At 35.8% G+C, this 19,615-nt stretch overlaps 3 protein-coding genes and 2 pseudogenes across 3 annotated transcripts; 4 read left to right on the forward strand and 1 right to left on the reverse strand.

The window, feature by feature from the left end:
• The first annotated feature begins 2,911 nt into the window (after positions 1-2,911).
• LOC106383999 lies at positions 2,912-3,989 on the forward strand (annotated as a pseudogene).
• Positions 3,990-4,311: 322 nt separating this feature from the next.
• On the reverse strand, positions 4,312-5,692 carry LOC106388290 (multiprotein-bridging factor 1a). The gene is made up of 4 exons (XM_013828324.3): positions 5,393-5,692; positions 5,195-5,278; positions 4,737-4,819; positions 4,312-4,647 (listed from the first exon to the last, which is right to left on the reverse strand). The coding sequence occupies exons 1-4, from the start codon at positions 5,532-5,534 to the stop codon at positions 4,528-4,530; spliced, it is 429 nt and encodes a 142-aa protein (XP_013683778.1). The 5' UTR covers positions 5,535-5,692; the 3' UTR covers positions 4,312-4,527.
• Positions 5,693-5,976: 284 nt separating this feature from the next.
• On the forward strand, positions 5,977-6,594 carry LOC125582937 (40S ribosomal protein S2-4-like; the record flags this gene model as incomplete). The annotated part of the gene is made up of 1 exon (XM_048749404.1): positions 5,977-6,594. A coding segment is annotated over one exon (357 nt), but the record flags the coding sequence as incomplete, so codon positions are not given.
• Positions 6,595-7,970: 1,376 nt separating this feature from the next.
• On the forward strand, positions 7,971-10,543 carry LOC106388285 (annotated as a pseudogene).
• Positions 10,544-16,675: 6,132 nt separating this feature from the next.
• LOC106388284 lies at positions 16,676-18,526 on the forward strand. Its single transcript, XM_013828318.3, has 6 exons — positions 16,676-17,028; positions 17,109-17,185; positions 17,263-17,302; positions 17,550-17,655; positions 17,744-17,900; positions 17,979-18,526. Exons 1-6 carry the CDS (start codon positions 16,797-16,799, stop codon positions 18,126-18,128), a joined length of 762 nt encoding a protein of 253 aa, XP_013683772.1. The 5' UTR covers positions 16,676-16,796; the 3' UTR covers positions 18,129-18,526.
• The last annotated feature ends 1,089 nt before the right edge of the window (positions 18,527-19,615 follow it).

Below are 19,615 nucleotides of genomic sequence, written 5' to 3' on the forward strand. Positions count from 1 at the left end.
CCGAGTGTGGAATACTTAGGCCATATAATATCAGCTAATGGCGTAGCTACTGATTCTGCAAAGACTAATGCTATGAATATATGGCCTATACCCAAGGTGGTTAAGCAGTTGAGAGGATTCCTTGGGTTAACTGGATATTATCGGAAGTTTATAAGAGATTATGGAAGTATTGCTCGTCCTTTGACCACACTGCTGAAGAAGGATCAGTTCTCTTGGCCTACTGAAGCTCAGCAAGCTTTTGAAAAGTTGAAACATGCAATGGTAACGGCACCAGTACTTGCGTTACCAGACTTCAGTCATTTTTTTGTGATCGAATCAGACGCCTCAGGATTCGGGTTAGGCGCTGTGCTTATGCAGAACAAGAGGCCCATCGCTTTCTTTAGCCATGCTCTGACAGCACGGGAGCAACTGAAACCAGCTTATGAAAGAGAACTGATGGCTATCGTGATGGCAGTGAGAAAGTGGAAACACTATCTACTTGGTAGAAAGTTTCATGTTCACACGGATCAGCGGAGCTTGAAGTTTTTGTTGGAGCAAAAAGAGGTAAATTTGGAGTATCAAAAGTGGTTAACAAAGCTATTGGGATTTGACTTTGACATCTTCTATAAACCGGGACCGGAAAACAAGGCAGCAGATGGCTTGTCTCGGAGTATGTCTGTCTCTTCACTGTTACTATCATTGACAGTCCCAACAGCTTTACAATGGGAAGATCTGTATAAGAAAATACAAGACGATACGAAGTTAAGCACAAGGGTCATGCAGATTCAGAAAGGAGAATTGCACTCTAAGAAGTATACGGTGATAGAAGGGAGATTGTGGTCAAAGAAAAGATTGGTGATTCCTAAGACTTCAAAATTTATTTCAGTGATATTGCGAGAGGCTCATGACAGTAAATTCGGTGGTCATTCAGGTGTTTTGAAAACTTTGAAGAGAGTTCAGTGTTCGTTTTATTGGACTGGAATGTACAAGCAGGTGCAAGAGTATGTGGCGGCTTGTGGTATTTGCCAAACACACAAACATTCAACTCTCTCTCCAGCCGGTTTGCTTCAACCATTACCGATTCCAGAGATGATTTGGGAAGACATCAATATGGACTTCAGTGAGGGGCTTCCGGGGTCTAATGGTTATAACAGCATATTGGTGGTGATCGATCGTTTAAGCAAATTTGCTCATTTCATCAGCCTTAAACACCCGTTCTCTGCACTGGATGTAGCCAAGAAGTTCGTGTCTGAGATTGTCCGTTTACATGGTTTTCCGAAGAGCATCACGTCAGATAGAGACAGGATCTTTCCGAGTTCTTTTTGGACAGAGGCTTTCCGTTTGGCTGGGACTAAGCTTCAGTATGGTACGGCATTTCACCCTCAGACGGATGGTCAATCTGAGGTGCTCAACCGTTGTTTGGAAACATATTTGAGATGTTTCTCGTCTTCTCACCCTCGGACTTGGCACAATTATATGGCATGGGCAGAGCTATGGTATAACACGACGTTTCACAAGTCGATTCAGACAACTCCGTTCAAAGTGGTCTATGGCCGTGATCCTCCTCCTATTCTGCGTTTTGAACAGGGTTCTACAAAGAACTTTGAGCTGGAGCGGGCATTATTGGAAAGGGATGAGGTATTGATCAGTTTAAAACAAACACTTACTCGTGCTCAGGAGATAATGAAGAATCAAGCCGATAAGTCAAGGAGAGATGTTCAGTTGGCGGTTGGTGACATGGTATTTCTTAAGCTACAACCCTATCGTCAGAAGACTGTGGCTCATAGAGTTTGTCAGAAACTTGCAGCGAAATTCTATGGCCCATACAAAGTGTTGGAGCGCATTGGAAACACAGCTTATAAGTTACAATTACCTCCAGCTGCAAAGATCCATCCTGTGTTCCATATTTCCCAATTGAAGTTAGCCTTTGGGTTCGCAGGAGCAATGTGATGCGTTACCACCAGGGAGTATCACGGAGGCTGCAGAACCGATTAGTCCAGAAGATGTATTGGAGAAGCGTTATGATGCAAAGGGTGAACTGGAGTTATTGGTTAAGTGGGTTGGGAAATCTTCATTGGAAAATTCATGGCTGTATTATCAGGATTTCATCACTCATTTTCCTGATTACCAGCTTGAGGGCAAGTTGGATTTCGTTGGGGGAAGTATTGATAGGTACCGAAAGGTATATTACCGTAAGAGGAGGGGTAAAGAAGCAAAGGAAGAGAGTGAGGAAGTAACAGAAGAGGAGGGAACAGAAGAAGAATAAAAGAAACCTTTGGATTGAAAGAGAGTATTTGCAGTTATTCATTTCATACCGTTAGACGATATTAAATAAGGAGTAGAGTGTTCATTGGTAGGGTATGCTTTTGTATGTGATTGTAGAGAGACGAGATGAGTCCTCTGTTTCCAGTCGCTATGAGACTGTCGATGATGATGAACTCGTGATGAGAGTGATTCATTGTTGAGATACAAAGCTGTAAACACTTCTTCATTCTTATTCAATACACGAGTTTGGGATTTACAAGTAATAGATAACTTCAGTCTATCAAAGGAGCAGTCCCAAGAAGGCTGTTGATCCTCTTTGCGGAGAGGTTAGTCCTCTTTGGAGCAGAAATACTAGACAAGCCACAGTTTGGTTAATGTAGTTAGAGAACCGATCAAAGGTTTTAGAGGATAAAGCATGTCGATCGATAGATAAAGTCATAGGGGTGTTGGTCAGAGATCATATTATGTTACCTGAAACTCTTTTGGGTGGGTCGTGTTCCTTTTAACTGCAGTGAGATTTTTCACTTGTTCGCCACAAGAGTTGCTTCTTGAAGTTGAAGGCAGGTTTGCAGATAAGCCGGTTCTCTTTGGAAGAGAACTAATAGACAATGCAGAATCATGTAAACGAAGTAAGAGAACTGATCAATGGTTTGGACAAAAAACGAAGATGATACAAAAAGAATCACACAAAGATGTTACCCCAGAAAGGTTTTTTCATTGGAGGAGTTTTTGCGCAGAGCTTAGTTTGACGACTTTGTTTCCCTGACAATATATTTTGCTTAAGAACATGCTCCTAGCAATGGACCAAATGACCATAACAGAAAATCAATAAGCGAAAGATCGTACTTGCATCTTCATTCTTGTAACGTTGCTTAAGCCGATCAACAGCTTCCTTCTCATCTTCTTCCACAACTTTCAATTTTGCCTGCATGCAAACCACCAGCCTATTATCTTTACGTATCTCAATCCTTCTATAAGACTTGAAGAAACAAAAACCAACCTCATATAACTCTCTCCACTTAAAACTGACTTTACTCCGCTCCATCTTCTCCATGACAAAACTCAAGTTCTTAGCACCATACTGCTTCTCATAGAACCTCTTCCAAAACTGACTTTACTCCCAAGGTCACAAGCTTCCTCTGTGAGATCTACGTGGTTCTGAGAGGGACGAGTAGGATTTATGAGTGGATCAATGTTTTGGGAGCTAGGCCTACTTCAGCTGACATGTTGTTCCGTGGACCGGAACAGAACGGTTCTGGTTTAAAGGTTGTTGAAGCTGGTAGTACTTATACTAGCGACAGTAAAGATGAAGAAGGGTACTGTAAGGTGATGCTCGGGTGGCTCACAATCTACACTTCTGATCACCCGGAATCATCGAAGTTCACTAAACTGAGTCTACGGCTAGTTGCTGACTAAGATCAAGGAGCTTCTGTTGAAGTATAAGGACTAGAAACAAAGCGTTGTATTTACTGGACATAGCTTAGGAGCTACAGAGGCTGTTCTTGCCGCCTATTACATAGCTGAGAACGATTCCAGTGACGATGTTCCAGTCACTGCGATCGTGTTTGGTTGTCCACAGGTAGGAAACAGAGTTCAAGGATGAAGTTACAAGTCATAAGAACTTTGTGATTGATCTCTTAACTAAATATCCAGGAGGACTATAGGGGTATGTGGATATATGAACCAACTTTGTGATTAATACAAAGAAGTCACCTTAAAAGGATTCAAGGAATCCACGGGACTGACACAATCTTCAGGTGGGAGATTCTCTCACTTTCTGACACAGCGATACAGAGTAGAGACTAACATGTTTTTGTTGTTGATTTTTGTGCAGGAAATGCTCCATGTGGTTGCAGGATGGAATGGGAAGAAAGGAGCTGATGGTGAAGAGAAATATAGCATTAGTGAACAAGTCATGTGAGTTCTTGAAACTTGAAAGATGAGTGTTAAGTGCCAGGGTCTTGGTGGGTGGAGAAGAACAAAGGAATGATCAAGGATCAACAAAATGTATTTGCGCATTTTCTAAGTTAATCATCAACAAAAGAAGCTGTGTGTGATGAAAAAAAAAACCCCCAAAGTTACTTATATTTATTGATATATGTTTATGAAAAGAGTGATTTATCAACCAAACATTCAAACGGTTCTATCTTTCTTACATGAGAAAAGATTATTCTTTAGAAAAGTTACGACATTACATCAAAGCACTGATTGTTGTTACCACACAGTCATTAAGAATAGTGAAACTGCAATTAAGTGATGTTCAACTTGAGGAATTGATGATGATCACTTCTTACCACGAAGTTTAGCTCCAAGAGCTCTCTCAAGCTTAGAAAGGATCTGCTGGTTGGGGATCGCTTTACCAGACTCATACTCTTGGATCACTTGTGGCTTCTCATTGATGATCTACCAAAAGAAAGAAACAAGCTTTATGTCATGAACTGCGTGATAATAAGAAGAGACAGATATAGAGAGAAAAAGGATAAATATAATACTTGAGCAAGTTGGGACTGGGTAAGCTTCTTGTCAGTTCGAGCTTGCATAATGGCTTTCTTAAGCTCAGTAGGCACACGCTCATCTGAAATCACAATGATAGAGAAACTCATTACATGTAGCTTTAGCATTAAATTCGCATCAAATGAATAAAAAAAGCATCATATACTCAGGGGCCATAGACAAACTCTGTCTCTCTCTCTGATTACAATTCGTCGTCACACAGACATTGACAGACCTAAAAACTCTATGGTAGATAAACCCCATTACATGTGGCTTTAGCATCAAACAAATAAAAAAAGCTTCTCCTCTAAAACAATCATAGATTCTTCAGACCATAAGACAAACTCTCTCTCTCTCTATGTTTCCAATTTGTCATTACACAAACATCCAACAAAACTCAACAGAATCAAGAAAATAAAACACAATTGCCTACAGAATACAAACACAATTGACTTACGAGCGAGGTTCTCAGTGTCGTCATCAAGCCTCTTTGTGTTGAGAGATGTGCCACTTGAGGCTGCCTTGTTGGTTCCAGCATTGTCTAAGCCCAACACGCACAACAAGAACGATCACAGTTAGATGGAATCAATACCCCGAACTGCGCAATGAATCAATTAAGAAAAAGAAAAGGAGAAGTGGAAGAGAGGAAACAAACATTTTCTGACGGATTCGATATCGGCGCCGGATCGACGAGCGGCGTTGACGGTTTTCTCGTCGCGCTTGGCGGCGGAGTTAGGGGCTCTCTTTCGGATCACCACCGGCTCCCAATCTTGCGTCATCGGTCCAACTCCTGCCATATGATTTCTTCTTCTTCGAGCTTGACAAAATCTAGGGTTTCGTCTCCAGCTAATATTAGGTGAAAAGAATCAGATTATTTTTCTAGGAGATAGATTGCTGGGAATGGGATGATTAATATTGAGAGAAGAAAGACAAAAACTGTGCGTGGGCTTCAAGCTAATTATATTTTTTTTAAAGAAAATACTTATTTAATTTTCTCCGACAACTTTTCAAAATTACATAAGAGCCCATGCAACTTTGTCTACTCTTTTATTTGTTAGACCATCGTTAATGCAGTTTCTCGGTAGGGGTTTTAAACAAAAGAAGGCATTTAAGTAAATCAAAACAAAAAGAAATTATATGGTAACCGATCCTTAGTGAAGTGTTTTGGCAACCGATCATCAAGCGCTTTCTTAATACACGTGTCATGAAACTGTTAATTTTTTTTTCTTTCTCTCCTTTTTACTCGTGTTCTCCGTCGGGAGGACGATTGGTTTTGTGAAAGGAATCATCTCCTCCGTGCAATCGGCGTATCTCTGTTTTTCCCTTCTCTCATCATCTCCTGTGAGGAGAGGGTACTGGGGTAACAAGATTGGGAAGCCGCATACGGTTCCTTGTAAGGTTACGGGGAAGTGTGGTTCCGTTACGGTGAGGATGGTTCCTGCTCCCAGAGGTGCTGGTATCGTGGCGGCTAGGGTTCCTAAGATGGTGCTTCAGTTCGCTGGGATTGATGATGTTTTCACTTCTTCCAGGGGATCTACTAAGACTCTTGGAAACTTCGTCAAGGTTTGTCTCTTTCTTCCTTTTGAGTTTGTGTAGAGGTGAAAGTTGGGTCCTTTTGATTGGTGCCTGCTCTGAAATGTCGATTACGTTGTTAAAGTTGGAACTCTTTTTGACATCTTAGATCGTTCAGTGATTGTTTAGTGCCATTTCTGAGCTGTGTTCTTTAGTAAATGATGTAATGAGCTATGTGTTTGTCGTGATTTGCTGGTGTGTATATGTCTGATGGCAAGCTTTACAGTCTCTTCAGACTTGATTAGTCTGAACATCATCATTTAACAGTCAATAAATGACAAACTGATGTTTGTTCTTTCTGTCTCTTAAATTGTTTAGTATCATTTGTTAGATGTGTTCAGTTGTAAATGATGTATAGAACAGTCGGTTTGTTTGATTTGTTTTTCTTTGTATGTCTGATCGCGAGCTTTTCAGATGCTTCAGATTTTATCTGTCTGAACATGATCAATCCTGATAGAGATTTTAATGCAGTTTAACCCTCAAGTTTGTACCTGTTTACATCATTTCACTTGGTAAACTAAACTCTTCCTTTTGCATGTTTAACATCTTATACAATCTGTTGAATTCTAGTAATTAAAAGAAGAGATTTGTCTGTGTGGCAGTACTGATGGATGATCAGAGAGAGATAGAAGCAGTGGAAGAGCTGTCGAAGGCCATAGCTTTCAGACCGGAACTGCAAACGCTGCATCTCAGAGAAGCGTTCCACGAGGCTACGGGGAAGCTTTCATTGGCTGCGCAAGACTGCGAAGCTGGTCTCTGTTTGGACCCTAACCACACCGAGACGCTTCATCTCTATAGCAGATCGGAGAGGGTTCTGAATCTAGGTTTAACCTCTCTCATGGAACACAAGATTTTCAAAAGCCTCTGCCATTATTATGATATAATTTGTTTATATCAGCCTTTTAATCAGTTTTTGGTTGATAACTTACCCACCTTGGACATGTTGATGTGACAAAGCCTTTAGAGGTTCTTTGTTTATCATTATACTCTGCTCCACCTCTTAAGGTAAGCTCATATACATTCCAATGCTGTTTTGGAGTTTAGCACTTATGATACATCTATTTGCAGCTAAAACAAAATGGATGGGTTGAAAACTTTGCGCTTGGAGCAAGCTATATCAGTTTGCCATGGTAAGATATCTTGTGGATATCATTATATGCTGTGCTTTCATCTCATTGATCTTTTCTTTTATTGTTCACTTGATGGATAGGTGGGCTGGGCAAGCATTGTTTGGCACTGAGGCTGCAAAATGGATATGCGTTAGTGCTATAGACGTTACTCAGCTCTCTGTTGCCGGTATGTAGTATGACTTCTATTTCTTGTGCTTGATCTTATGAACTAGATGGTCATTAGTGAATGTTTATTCTTGTTGCATTATATCTTGTAATCAAAATTTATACACAAAGTAATCAAAAACAATTTATACACAAAGTAATCAAAAACAATTTCTACTTTTTAATCACATATATGACATCTTCTTCTCAAATCTATTTTTACTATGTTTTATTTAAAAAAAAGATTTAATTTTAATAAAACAATGTTTAAATTTTTTTTTTTTAAGAACCCTTTATTAAGAAACTCCCAATGAAGCACAAAATCTATGAGTTTTTTAATTAAATTTCTTAACTAACTTTTATTATTAAACAAGTCACTAAAAAACCCAAATGTGGTTATAGGGATAATGATGCTCTCAAGGGCTTATTTACGTAAATGTATGATCCCAGTTGAGGGCGAGAAATATCTGGTTAAATGAATATATTCTTAATTTCTTAATAAATAAAAAGCAAAATTGCTAAATTTAATATCATTCTCACCTCTTCCTCGTCTTCGTGTTCAAATTGGACTACCCGATTGATTCTATTCCTCCCGTGACGGCTCAGCTCAGGTTCTTCTTCGTATACTTTTCTGCCGTTTTCTGGAATCAATGTTGTTGCCTGTCGATTTAACTCACTGGCTTGTTTATGGTTTGGTTATCTGAGGAAACTATTCTCCGAGTTGATCTGTATTGAATCAGAAGATTGTATGTCTTTCTGTTTGTTGATTCGAATGAATGATAGAAATGCTGAGGATATATATATATATATATATACTTCAATTCGAGATGATGATGAGCTTGTGACCCGTATTTGGGATTAGGGCATCTTCGTCCCTACTCTATTTTTTCTTCAGAACGCTCCAACCCAACTTGGTAATGAAATTTACTCCATAAATAGAATAATTTATTTTTTGTTTGTTGAGAAATAGAGCAGTTTTGGAGCAATTTTATTTCATTTTCACTTTTACTCCATTTTAGAGGAAAAAATTGAGTTTTACATTGGAGATAGACAATAATTTAACTTCGAGGGCAAATAGACAATGTGATCTAATTGTTAAATCCTCCCTGCCCAAATTGATTTTGTACCCTCTGATGCTCATCTTTAGTTGAAGTTCCTCCTTTTTTTTAATCAGACACTTATAATTTAACTCTCATATATGTATTAAGCAAGAAAATTATACATTTCTGGAAGCTAGTATTCATTTTGAGACTGTTTTTTTTTTTTTTGCTTTTCTCCTTGTTTCCAGGAAAAAAGATGCTTGTGTGTTGTTGAAGAAGGATATGGACATCCTTCATGAAGTTTTTGTATCATTACTTGTGAGAAGATCTTTTCCTATGTTATCCATTCACAGGTTTGGATCCCCTTTCTTCTCCAGAAAGGGGGAGACATGAATGGTGAGCCTGAGGATTTGGAATCATGCCTTACTTTGCTCAAAGGCTTTACAATACTTGCAAGGCTTCCTTCTCTTCAGACGGCCCAATCACTGACGAGGCTTTGCAGACAGTTCGCAATGTGCTGGGTATCATTCCTCTGTTATTCATTTCATTGTTATTCTTTGGGTTTGCTCATGTTAATGTTCTGCTTGTGACAGTGACTTTTTCAATGAATTTCTATGGCAGTTTTTAATCTAATCATTCTGCAATTTACCTTATACTGGTTAAGGTTTTTGTGGCATGTAATCTAATATGATTGTATCTCACTCTACATTTCCCTTGTCTTTAAAGGAGTGGTCCCCTGTAAGCACTTATAAACCCCTTTTTGTAATTCTTGTTTTCAGAAAAAATCAAGCTATCTGATGTTGGGATCGAGCAGGAATCTCAATTGGCACGGACCAGGTCTGGTGGTCCTCTCAATGGGAGTCACTGCCAGTCTCCCCCAGCAATAAAGTATATTCATTTTCATGAGTGTGACAGTTTCTCCGTAACCATACTGATTTGACAACTCTATTGCTGATTAGTCTTAAATAGTTGATAAATGTCACGGATGGCTTCTACAAGATAAAAAGTGTGCATATTTGGTGATTCAATGTAGGATGACAGATGGGAACATAGCATAAGAGTCCCATTTTAACTTTTGTAGGTCTCAAGAGGGATGCTTCTGCTTGAAACTATATGCCAGAACCAAACTCTCAGTAGCCAATCCTGAGACGGTTTCATCTTCATTATACTCCTACTGATTATATCTCTCACTTTGTATATTTTGTCTTTGTTGTGAAAACAGATAGGAATTTTCTGTATGCCCCACCTTCCTCTATGATACCACTTCATAACCATCCGGGCATGACTGTGCTAAGCTAGCTCATATATGGTTCAATTCATGATTGGCTAGAGCCTGACTTGGACCGAACCAGAAGATCCAACACAAGGTATAACGGTCGTCCTTTTTCTATCTCTCAGTCTTTTAACCAATCACTCGTCGGATCTTAACTGTAAACTCTTGATTCATAAGCAGCAAGACCAGCTAAACTGGTCAAGGATGCTGAGATGACAGTTCTGAGCCCAGCAACCACGCTATATCCGAGAAGCGGTGGCAACGTTCATTGTTTCAAAGCCGTCACACATTGTGCTATTATTGATATCTTATCTCCACCTTACTCTTCAGACCGTGATCGGCATTGCACTTACTTCCGGAAGTCCAGAAGAGAAGACTTACCCGGTAATACTCTAAATGGTTCAATCGCAGACGTGACATGGCTTGAGGAGTTTCAACCACCTGATGACTTTGTGATACGACGAGTTCCATACAGGGGCCCTGTTATTAGAACTTGATTGTTACGTGTGTTATATCTCTTCACATAATTGGTGAAGCAGATTTGGATTTTTTATTTTTTTTTATTTTTTTATTTATGAAACATTATTCCTTTCGGAAAAGAATATTAAATTTGTGTCTTTTCATATTATTTAAAACAAGATTGTACATACTAATCTGTGATAACTGATAAGGTATCTCATGTTCATCATAATATTGCAAAAAGATTTCTAGTGGCATTTCTTAAATAAATTTATTTAGTTGTGGCTTTATGTAAAAAATATCTTCTCGTTTTACATGTACCAAGTTGAATAATTATTATCGTCACTTTATTACATTTCTCATACAATCTTCAACCAGTTTGGTTCAGCTATTGATAACGAAGTTGGGATTAAGAAACAGTCAAAACACACCATATGAGTTTTTTTATTGATGGACCTATGTCCATCTATCATACTCACATTAGCTATTAATAATAGCAAGGGGAAGATTGTTTTGGTCTATATAACGTTAACATGCTTTATTGAGTTGTGGATACGTTTTGATCTCAGCCGATGTTTCTAGCCACAGAAATAAGCACAGAATACGACTTAGAAGTAGAACCAAGTGGATCTTGGGCTAATGGCAACTGGCGAGTTTTTGAAGTGCTAAAGGTTGTACGTCTTTGAGTCCCTCATTCCATTTCGTCGGAGAGATATATCGAACTCGACCTATATACTAGTTGGTTAATCTTAAAAGAAATAGGCTACAAGAGAAACAATTGTTATGTTTTTTTTTTGCCAAATAACAATTGTTATGTTATATTGTTAATTTCTTACTCTACGTACATCTATAAACAATAATATAAATTCTTGTTTGGTACATTTTCTTATGAGTAATTAATTTTATATAATTGAAGCTAATATGCTGGGCTTGGTTAAAGACTAAATATACGTACGTAGGCATGTGATGGATGAAGAATTCCAAGACGGTGCCTTATTCTGCGGCGATTCTTTAGGGCAACATGCATATTATTTTTTTCTTAGCTTCTTGCATGTATACTATAAATAATTAAGTAAACTAGAACGACGTCCTTTTTATTTTTCCAACCTTCTATAGATCTACCTTACTGTATGATATCTATATATGTATATATGTATATATGTATCTTGCTCTCCAGATGTATAAACGTACAAATTCTATGTTCGCAACCTTTCAGAACAAGATTTCAATTAGGAAAACAAGAGGATAGCAAGAAACACTTGTAAAAAATGTTAGAGGGTGTGATGTTTATATAGGTTACTAATTTTTATTTTTATTTTAGTTAAAACAAACGATGGAATGGTTGTATTTGCAAAATCAAAGCTCTATAAGTTTAGTTAGAATTCTGATTAATTTCAGAAGCAATTGTTAAGGAATATTATATATTTTTCAGTAGAAAATCGTAGACAAAATATTCTCTTAAGTCATAACAAAATACATATATAATATTGTCAATTGTCGATTGAAACCATCCAATAATTACAAACAAACAAAAAGTTAAAATGTATTTCATAAAAAAGGAGCATGGGAAATGGAGGAATTGTGTATGGATTGTCGGTACGTAAATAGGTTAGGACAAAACATAGTTTCCTCATCTTTCTTAGTGCCCACATGAGTCTCCTACGATTCTTTCTCAATGCTCTCTTCACTCTTTAATTAATTAATTGTACTTCGAATGTTTGTCCTCTCTCTCTCTCTCTCTCTCTCCAAAACCCTAAAGTTGAAGATCGTGAGCGTTGAAATTTGACACTTTAGAGTTGAAATTTGACACTTTAGCGTTGAAATTTGATCCTCTCTCGCGTTTTTACTTACATGTTCCAAAATGTTTGTATAGATATGTGTGTGCACAGAGTGTCGGAATCTTGCATCGAGACAGTTCTTTTTTTTTTGCGCAACCAATTACTTTCATTCATATAGTTAAAACACTATCCGAATAGCCAAATTTAAAACGTTAACAACACAAATAGAACGATAAAAGGATAGAGACACAAACTCAACTGAGTTTGATAATGCATCTAAAAACATGCCTAAAAGGCCAAGCATTACACTAGAAAAGGAGAACAAGCTCACTTTAATCTCTTCAAACGACTTATGGTGAGCCAGCTTGTCATGCGGCTTTGAATACAAGTCCATGACCTCGAACTTCATCGAAATGAACCTCGCTGCATCTACAGGTTCCAAACAAACCTTCACATAAGAATGCATCGGGACAGTTCATAATTAAGTTTTTCACGATGATACTAAAGACAAAATTGCTATTAATTGTGTTACTTTTGAATCATTAAAATGGTAACTGATCAACACAATATATATATCTACTTGATCATTCGTCAAGTTCAAGTACAATCTCTCTCGAATTATATATATATATATATATATGGATGATTTGGTAATTAATGAATAATGGTTATGAGCCTTAATTATATATAGTACCTATTACTTAACAACAAATAGGGCAAGCCCTGATCTGAGAGATATCAAATATAAGCAGGTGTGTGACCCAATGCCCACTGAAAGGGGTTACCAATAATAAAACCAAAAGGATAGAGACAACTTGTGAATTTGTACAAACTTGAACCCAAGAATCTTTGGGAATCACATCCTTAACTATATGACAAAGCTCCCTTCTCTATACTTTATAAGTTTTGATTGTAAACCTTGGGATTCAAAACTGTCATATATTTAAGTATCTATAATATATGAATAGATCACGACTTAATGAAATACATATGTTTTAGAGGAATATTGGGTGATCTCCCCCATCATTTTTAATGTGAAAAGCAAAAATAAATTGTTCTAAATACAGATGAATACTTCCAATAATCGGTTTAGGTCGATGGTTGTCATATCCGATTTGGTTTTCTCGATGTAAGAGACTAAATTCGTGCAGCTTTAGAGTAACCAAGTTTATTTTATTTTATTTTCGAAAAAGGTTTTGAAAATATCGTTATAATATGACAAGATTGTGAAGCGTAGTCTCCGGCAAAGGTCAACTTAACTGGAGATTATAAAAGACATAAAAGAGGTTATAAACTTATAAAGACAAGAGTGGTTTGGTCGAATAGAAATGTTTAATCATTCATAAAACTACAATTCTAATGTCACAAATATTCGACTGCTAATTCTAATATATATATATACATATCGACTTGATTATTGTAACTAAGGTGCGTGCATGATATGTGACTTAACCAATTTAAACAACCTAGCTATTATCATTGTTATAATATGGAAGGAATATTTCGTACTAAGCATACGAAATAACAAGAGTCTTGTAATATATCATTTTCTTACAGTCTTCTTATCATCTATGCATCAAACGTATAAATATGTTACTTAACAATCAATTTCCAATATCTAAAATAACAAAAACAGGTTTATTTTGATGTATTCGATATTTTCACCGAGTATGATGGAATCGCCACGGTTAGTCACCACGGAGTGTTCCACCGCGGTTTAATCGTCTGCTTTGGACATGTTTTCGAACATGGATAGTCTATTTTGTCTTAAAGACTATTATTCTTCTTATTTTTGAGGAATAAAGGTGATAAGTTTATATGTCTCTGTCACTAAAAGAACAAGCGGATATTTTTCTGGTATGTTAACAAAAATGTAGCAAAACCTAATAACTAATATGATTTCACCAAACGGAAGATTCCAACACACTTTTCCACAAAAAACACATACACATACACGTAAACATGCATGACATAGACAAGAATTAAAAATGTCTGTATATATCTATCTTATTAAAACTCAAGTACAAAATTGGACTGTTTGGAGACTTGAATAGGACTATTAAAAAAATTTGGAGTGTTTGGAAACATGAATTGTAGTCTTTTAAAAAATTAATTTTGTTTCGAAACAAGGATAGTAGTATTAAGAAAAAAAATAATGGGCTTATGTTATTAAGAAAAATTAAAAATCCATCATATTATAAGAAACTATCTATCTAGCCCAGATTTAAAATATACGAAAATGGGTCAATCTAATTGCCTAAAACTTTTTCTTTTCTAAACTAACCATAAAACAAAATTTAAAATTTATACACATATTTCAAATCAAAATAATAATTTAAATTTGATTTATATCAAAAATTGATTAAAAAATAATACATATATTCAAAAATGGATTTTTACTAAACTATTTTTCAATAACCATTATAAAAAAATGTTGTCAATATATATAATAAAAATACAATACAAAGCCCAATTTGAAATACCAACTCAAATTATGGTTTTTATATTTCATATTAAGTTTTAATAAGATAGATATATGTAATTATTTATATGATGGTACGTATAAAATACTATTAATTATATGATTACTTATATGATGGTACGTATAAAATACGAGGATTTATATGATGATAGTATACGATATATAATAATGAATAGGGATGGGATTTCGGGCACCAATACGGGTTTGGTTCTGATCGGTTTGTGTTTAGGGTTTTCAGGGTCAAAGATTTAAGCCATGTTAGGATGTTTCTAAATTTTGGTTTGAGTTTGATACGGATCTTTGCGGGTTTGATTCGCGTTTGGATAACCCATTTAAATTATTTTTAAAGTTTTAAATCATTATCTATTTTAAATTTCTCAAAATCTATAAATAAAATAATATATTACCTATAAATTTGAATAACATATGTCAGAGTACCTAAGCTTAACATATCAATTGGCTTGATTTAAAATTTTGGATACGAAATCAATAATTATTTTAAGTATTTTTGGTGATTTGAGTATACTTTAACTATTGCAGATATTTACTTTTGACTATATATATATATATATTCAAGTATTTAAACCAATTTAAAAGTATCATTCTTAATGTTTTATATACGTTAAATCTAAAAATAATTAATATATATATAAGTATATAAATCTATTTTTAGATAAATTCGGGTACCCGAATACTTCGGTTCGGATCAGATTTGGTTTTCTAAATAACAAAATTTCGAATAATTTGAATATTTAATCAATTTATGTTCGGGTTTGGTACTATATTTTCAGATCGGTATCGATTCTGTTCCTTGGATTCATTTTGTAAAACCCTAATAATTACATGAAAAACAAATATCAACATATTTTTCAAAATATACACCCGCGCGCCTGCTAACATTAAAGTTGAAGTTGAAGTACACATTGGGATTGTTTGGCAATATAAATAGTAGCTAAAAAAAATAGTACTATTTAGAAACATGGATAGCACTAAGTTAGAAAAAAAAAATGGGCTTATGCTACTAAAAAAATTGGAAGTCCATTATATTAAAAAGTAATGGGTCTATGTTACTTGATATATATATTCAAATCAAAATAATAATTTAAAATTAATTTATATAAAAAATTCGTTCAAAAAAAAAATATATATATATATATATATATTCAAAATTTGATTTTTACTAACATATTTTTCAATAACTATTATAAAAATGTTTTCAATATATATAATAAAAATACAATACAAAGTTCAACTTCAAACACCAACTTAAATTATGGTTTTTATATTTCACATTAAATTTTAAAATATAATATATGTGATTATTTATATGATTGTACGTATAAAATATTATTAATTATAAGAAAACTTATTTGATGATACGTATAAAATACAATTAATTATATGATAACACATATTTTGTAACCTAAGATGACACATATAGGATATATAATAGTGATTAGGGGTGGGCGTTCGAGTTCGTTCTCGGGTCTTTTTGGGATTTCGTATTCAGTTCAGATCTTTGAGGATTTGGTTCGGATTTGGATAACCAATTTAAATAAGTTTGGTTTAAATATTTGGATAGATAATTAATAATTATTTAAGTATTTTTTGAGTTTTTAGTATTATTTTAGCTATTTAAGATATTTACATTTAACTATTTGTAAATATTTTCAAGCATTTATGTGAACTTAAAAGTATCATATATATTCTGGATGTTTTTATATATATTAAATCTAAAAATAATTAATATATATAAGTATATAAATCTATTTTGGATACCCAAAATATTTCGGCTCGGATCGGATTAGGTTCCAGTTCTTCAAATACCAAAATTTTGAATAATTCGGATATTTAATCAATTCCGGTTCAGATTTAGTACTACTTATTCGGATTGTGATCGGTTTGATTCTTCGAATTCGAGTTTTTTGCTCAACTCTAAATAGTGATATAAAAAGAAAATAGCATTATATTTTTTTTAAAAATACACCCGCACGAGTGTGCGGGTCAAAATCTAGTTATAGTTTATGGCAAACAAGAGGACTATATAATAATGCATATATAGGGTATGAATATCTGATCATATATGTATTATTGAAGCTAAGTTCCAACATTGAAATGATCATAGAGAGAGACTATACACATACTGTGTGCTGATTTAGAAAGCTAGCTCGCCGGAGAGACATGGACGGAACATCTTCGCCGGAGAAATGCTCCATGTGGCTTGACCTAAACAGAGAAGAGGCTGTGGAGAAGTACAATGAAGAAGAGTCATCAGTTGAAGACGAAGACCAACAAGTCACAAGTAGTAACAACGTGAGACAGTATGTTCGGTCCAACATGCCTCGTCTTCGTTGGACACCTGATCTTCATCTTTCCTTCGTCCGTGCAGTCCAACGACTTGGCGGTCCACACAGTACGCTTCTTGTTTTTTTTTTTTTTCCTGAAGTCGATCTCTCTGACTTGTAATGATTTTACTTGTGTCTGGTTTTACAGGGGCGACACCTAAAATGGTTCTTCAGATGATGAATCTAAAAGGATTGAGTATTGCACATGTCAAGAGTCACTTGCAGGTTAATATATTTCTCAAAGACTATATCGTTTTGATTGTCTTTCTTTCTTACAATGTTATGATGTTTCTGATTTCTAGATGTATCGGAGTAAGAAGCTCGAGGCAACCTCTCTACATGGTACGTCTGTTTTGATCCGCTGTGCCGGATTTGAGATTTTAGGAATACGAACATTTACAGAGAAATTTTATATTCATTTTCATAAATAGGAAGCTTATGTCTATGTATATAACTTTAAAAAAAAATTGGGGTCGAGTCTAATGTTTCACTGGGTCGTGCCCATATCCGACCCGAATCATCAGTTCACTGAAATAGATTCTTGATATTGATGATATGAAGATGGCTTTTCTAAATAATTTTTGAGCAGATGTTGGAGCTATGATGGGAGCACAAAGAAACTATTTGTTAGACATGATTGATATCCCATATGGTGATTTAAGACATGCCTATTACCCTAAAACAGTTCCTTCAAGGTCACACAACCTCCATTTTTCTCAAAAGTTTCAGATTTGTAAACCTCTTCGCGGACAAGAACTTAAAAAGATGCATTCATTTCTGTAGGGTACGCAATCAAGACGCGATCTTCACAAATCTTGGAACTAACTTTGTAATGCGACCTTCAAGCTGGTGTAATAGGTTAAGTGGACATGAATTGAATAATGGCCGTGGTGAACTTGACAGAGACAGCATGGAGAGCAAGACTCTGCCTCTGCTTGAGGTATAGCTAACCCACTTGATGAACAATTTGGTATAGAATCGATGGAAGATGTTGTAATCTGGTTGAAACTTCATGCAGATTAGGAGGACGACCCCAGAGAAAAGAGTCCGCGAAGAAGCGGCAAGAGAAGTATCATCTCTCAAACGATCAAAACCAATGCCCGGAGATGGGATCAACACGATGCTCTCGCTGTCTCTGTTCTCGACATCATCAGGAGAGTCACCGTAGTCATGGCATCTGACATAGTAGAGACGTAAACGTTCAAACTTTAAGGGGATTCAAGGGTAGAGATTGTTTCCTTAAGCCCATTTCTTGCGATGAGTACTTAGCCAGGATCTGGGTCAGGCTTGATTCAGATCCTGTAAGTACTTCTCTATATGAGTTTTGTATTCTTACATAAAATCAGAATAAATAAGTCGTTTTAACTTTAAAAAAAAAAAAGACCAAAGAACCAACAACATGAGAAGTCATTGTTCAGATGAAAAGTGAACGTTAATATGTAAATGTATCAGAGCCATGATGATAGCTCCACAAGCTCTCTCAATCTGCTCCTTAGAGTTGTTATGGTTCAAGTCGATCACCACTAGAAACAGAGGAATCACTCTCTGATTGGAGAAAACTTGTAATATGAATCGCAAAGCTTCCCTTTTGATTTAGATGGTCGATTGTTGAGTGCTAAATTAAGAACCTTAGTGATGGGGTATCTTCTTCATCGCATCGTCCTTGGTGAGGCCACTTCTCGGTCTGATCGTCAATGATGAGACAGAAGCTCAGTGTTGATAAGCTGATGCGCGAGACCGATAACATAAGATTTCGTGCGGATAGATCATCTGTGGAATCTTCTTTAGGGTTAAGATTACGTAAACGAACTTGCCTTGCTCTGGAAACTGCATCTTTAATTGAGCAAGGCTTTGACTGCATCTTCAACTGTCTTTGAACTCACTCTTGACATCTTTAATGGGCCTAGATATGTTGTTCAATAAATTGTCATGAGTTTGTTTTTCCTTACTCTTTAATGAGTTGTAGGCTTTTAGAGGCCCAAATGGGTTCTGTTCTGTTGTTGAATAAACTAAACTGTCTAGGGTTTGTATTTTGTAGAGCAAACCACTTTAAACTAGAAAGGGAAAGGACAAAGGTTTCCCAATACTTGTATAGCAAGCCACGCTCTATTAAAAGCTCACTACTCTCCAAGTCTCCAACCATTAGGACATCGATTATGCATCTTTTCTGTAAACTGAAAGGAGTTCGGGCCAAGACCTAAATCTCTCCCTAGAACCAGATTCGAACCGTTACTAATATCCAGGGTCGGTCATGCGCCAAGCCTAGCGAAACATTCCACCTTCCTCCCCCCCCAAAAAAAATTTGAAAAAATTTATATATTTATAGGTCCCTAAATTTGTTTAAAAAAAATTAGAACTCCAAATTTATAAAATCTTTATTAAATCGTCTGAGACCTCCAAAATCTCAGGGTATCATATCTGATGACATGGCGTAAATCATCTTATATCCATTAAGAATCGAAATTGGGTATCAAAAACCTCTTCCAACCAAGGTTCGAATTGTTACAAAAAAAAAAAAAAAAAAAAAAAAACCAAGGTTCGAACTTTTACGGAACGCAACCATTTTCAGGGCGATAACTACCTACAGTTACTAGGAATTGTAGTTTGGAAGTTTTCATAATGAATATTTGTTTTAATATTTGGTTATAAGTAAAT

The sequence above is a fragment of the Brassica napus genome, chromosome C3, assembly GCF_020379485.1.
Source record: "Brassica napus cultivar Da-Ae chromosome C3, Da-Ae, whole genome shotgun sequence".
In the NCBI taxonomy this organism is placed as follows: Eukaryota; Viridiplantae; Streptophyta; class Magnoliopsida; order Brassicales; family Brassicaceae; genus Brassica; species Brassica napus.

Coding starts and splice junctions, on each gene's coding strand:
- LOC106388284 (XM_013828318.3), top strand. CDS start 16,797: ATGGACGGAACATCTTCGCCGGAGAAATGCTCCATGTGGCTTGACCTA. Junction 17,029..17,108: donor ACGACTTGGCGGTCCACACA/GTACGCTTCTTG, acceptor CTGGTTTTACAG/GGGCGACACCTAAAATGGTT. Junction 17,186..17,262: donor ATGTCAAGAGTCACTTGCAG/GTTAATATATTT, acceptor TCTGATTTCTAG/ATGTATCGGAGTAAGAAGCT.
- LOC106388290 (XM_013828324.3), bottom strand. CDS start 5,534: ATGGCAGGAGTTGGACCGATGACGCAAGATTGGGAGCCGGTGGTGATC. Junction 5,279..5,392: donor TATCGAATCCGTCAGAAAAT/GTTTGTTTCCTC, acceptor TGTTGGGCTTAG/ACAATGCTGGAACCAACAAG. Junction 4,820..5,194: donor CGACACTGAGAACCTCGCTC/GTAAGTCAATTG, acceptor TTGTGATTTCAG/ATGAGCGTGTGCCTACTGAG.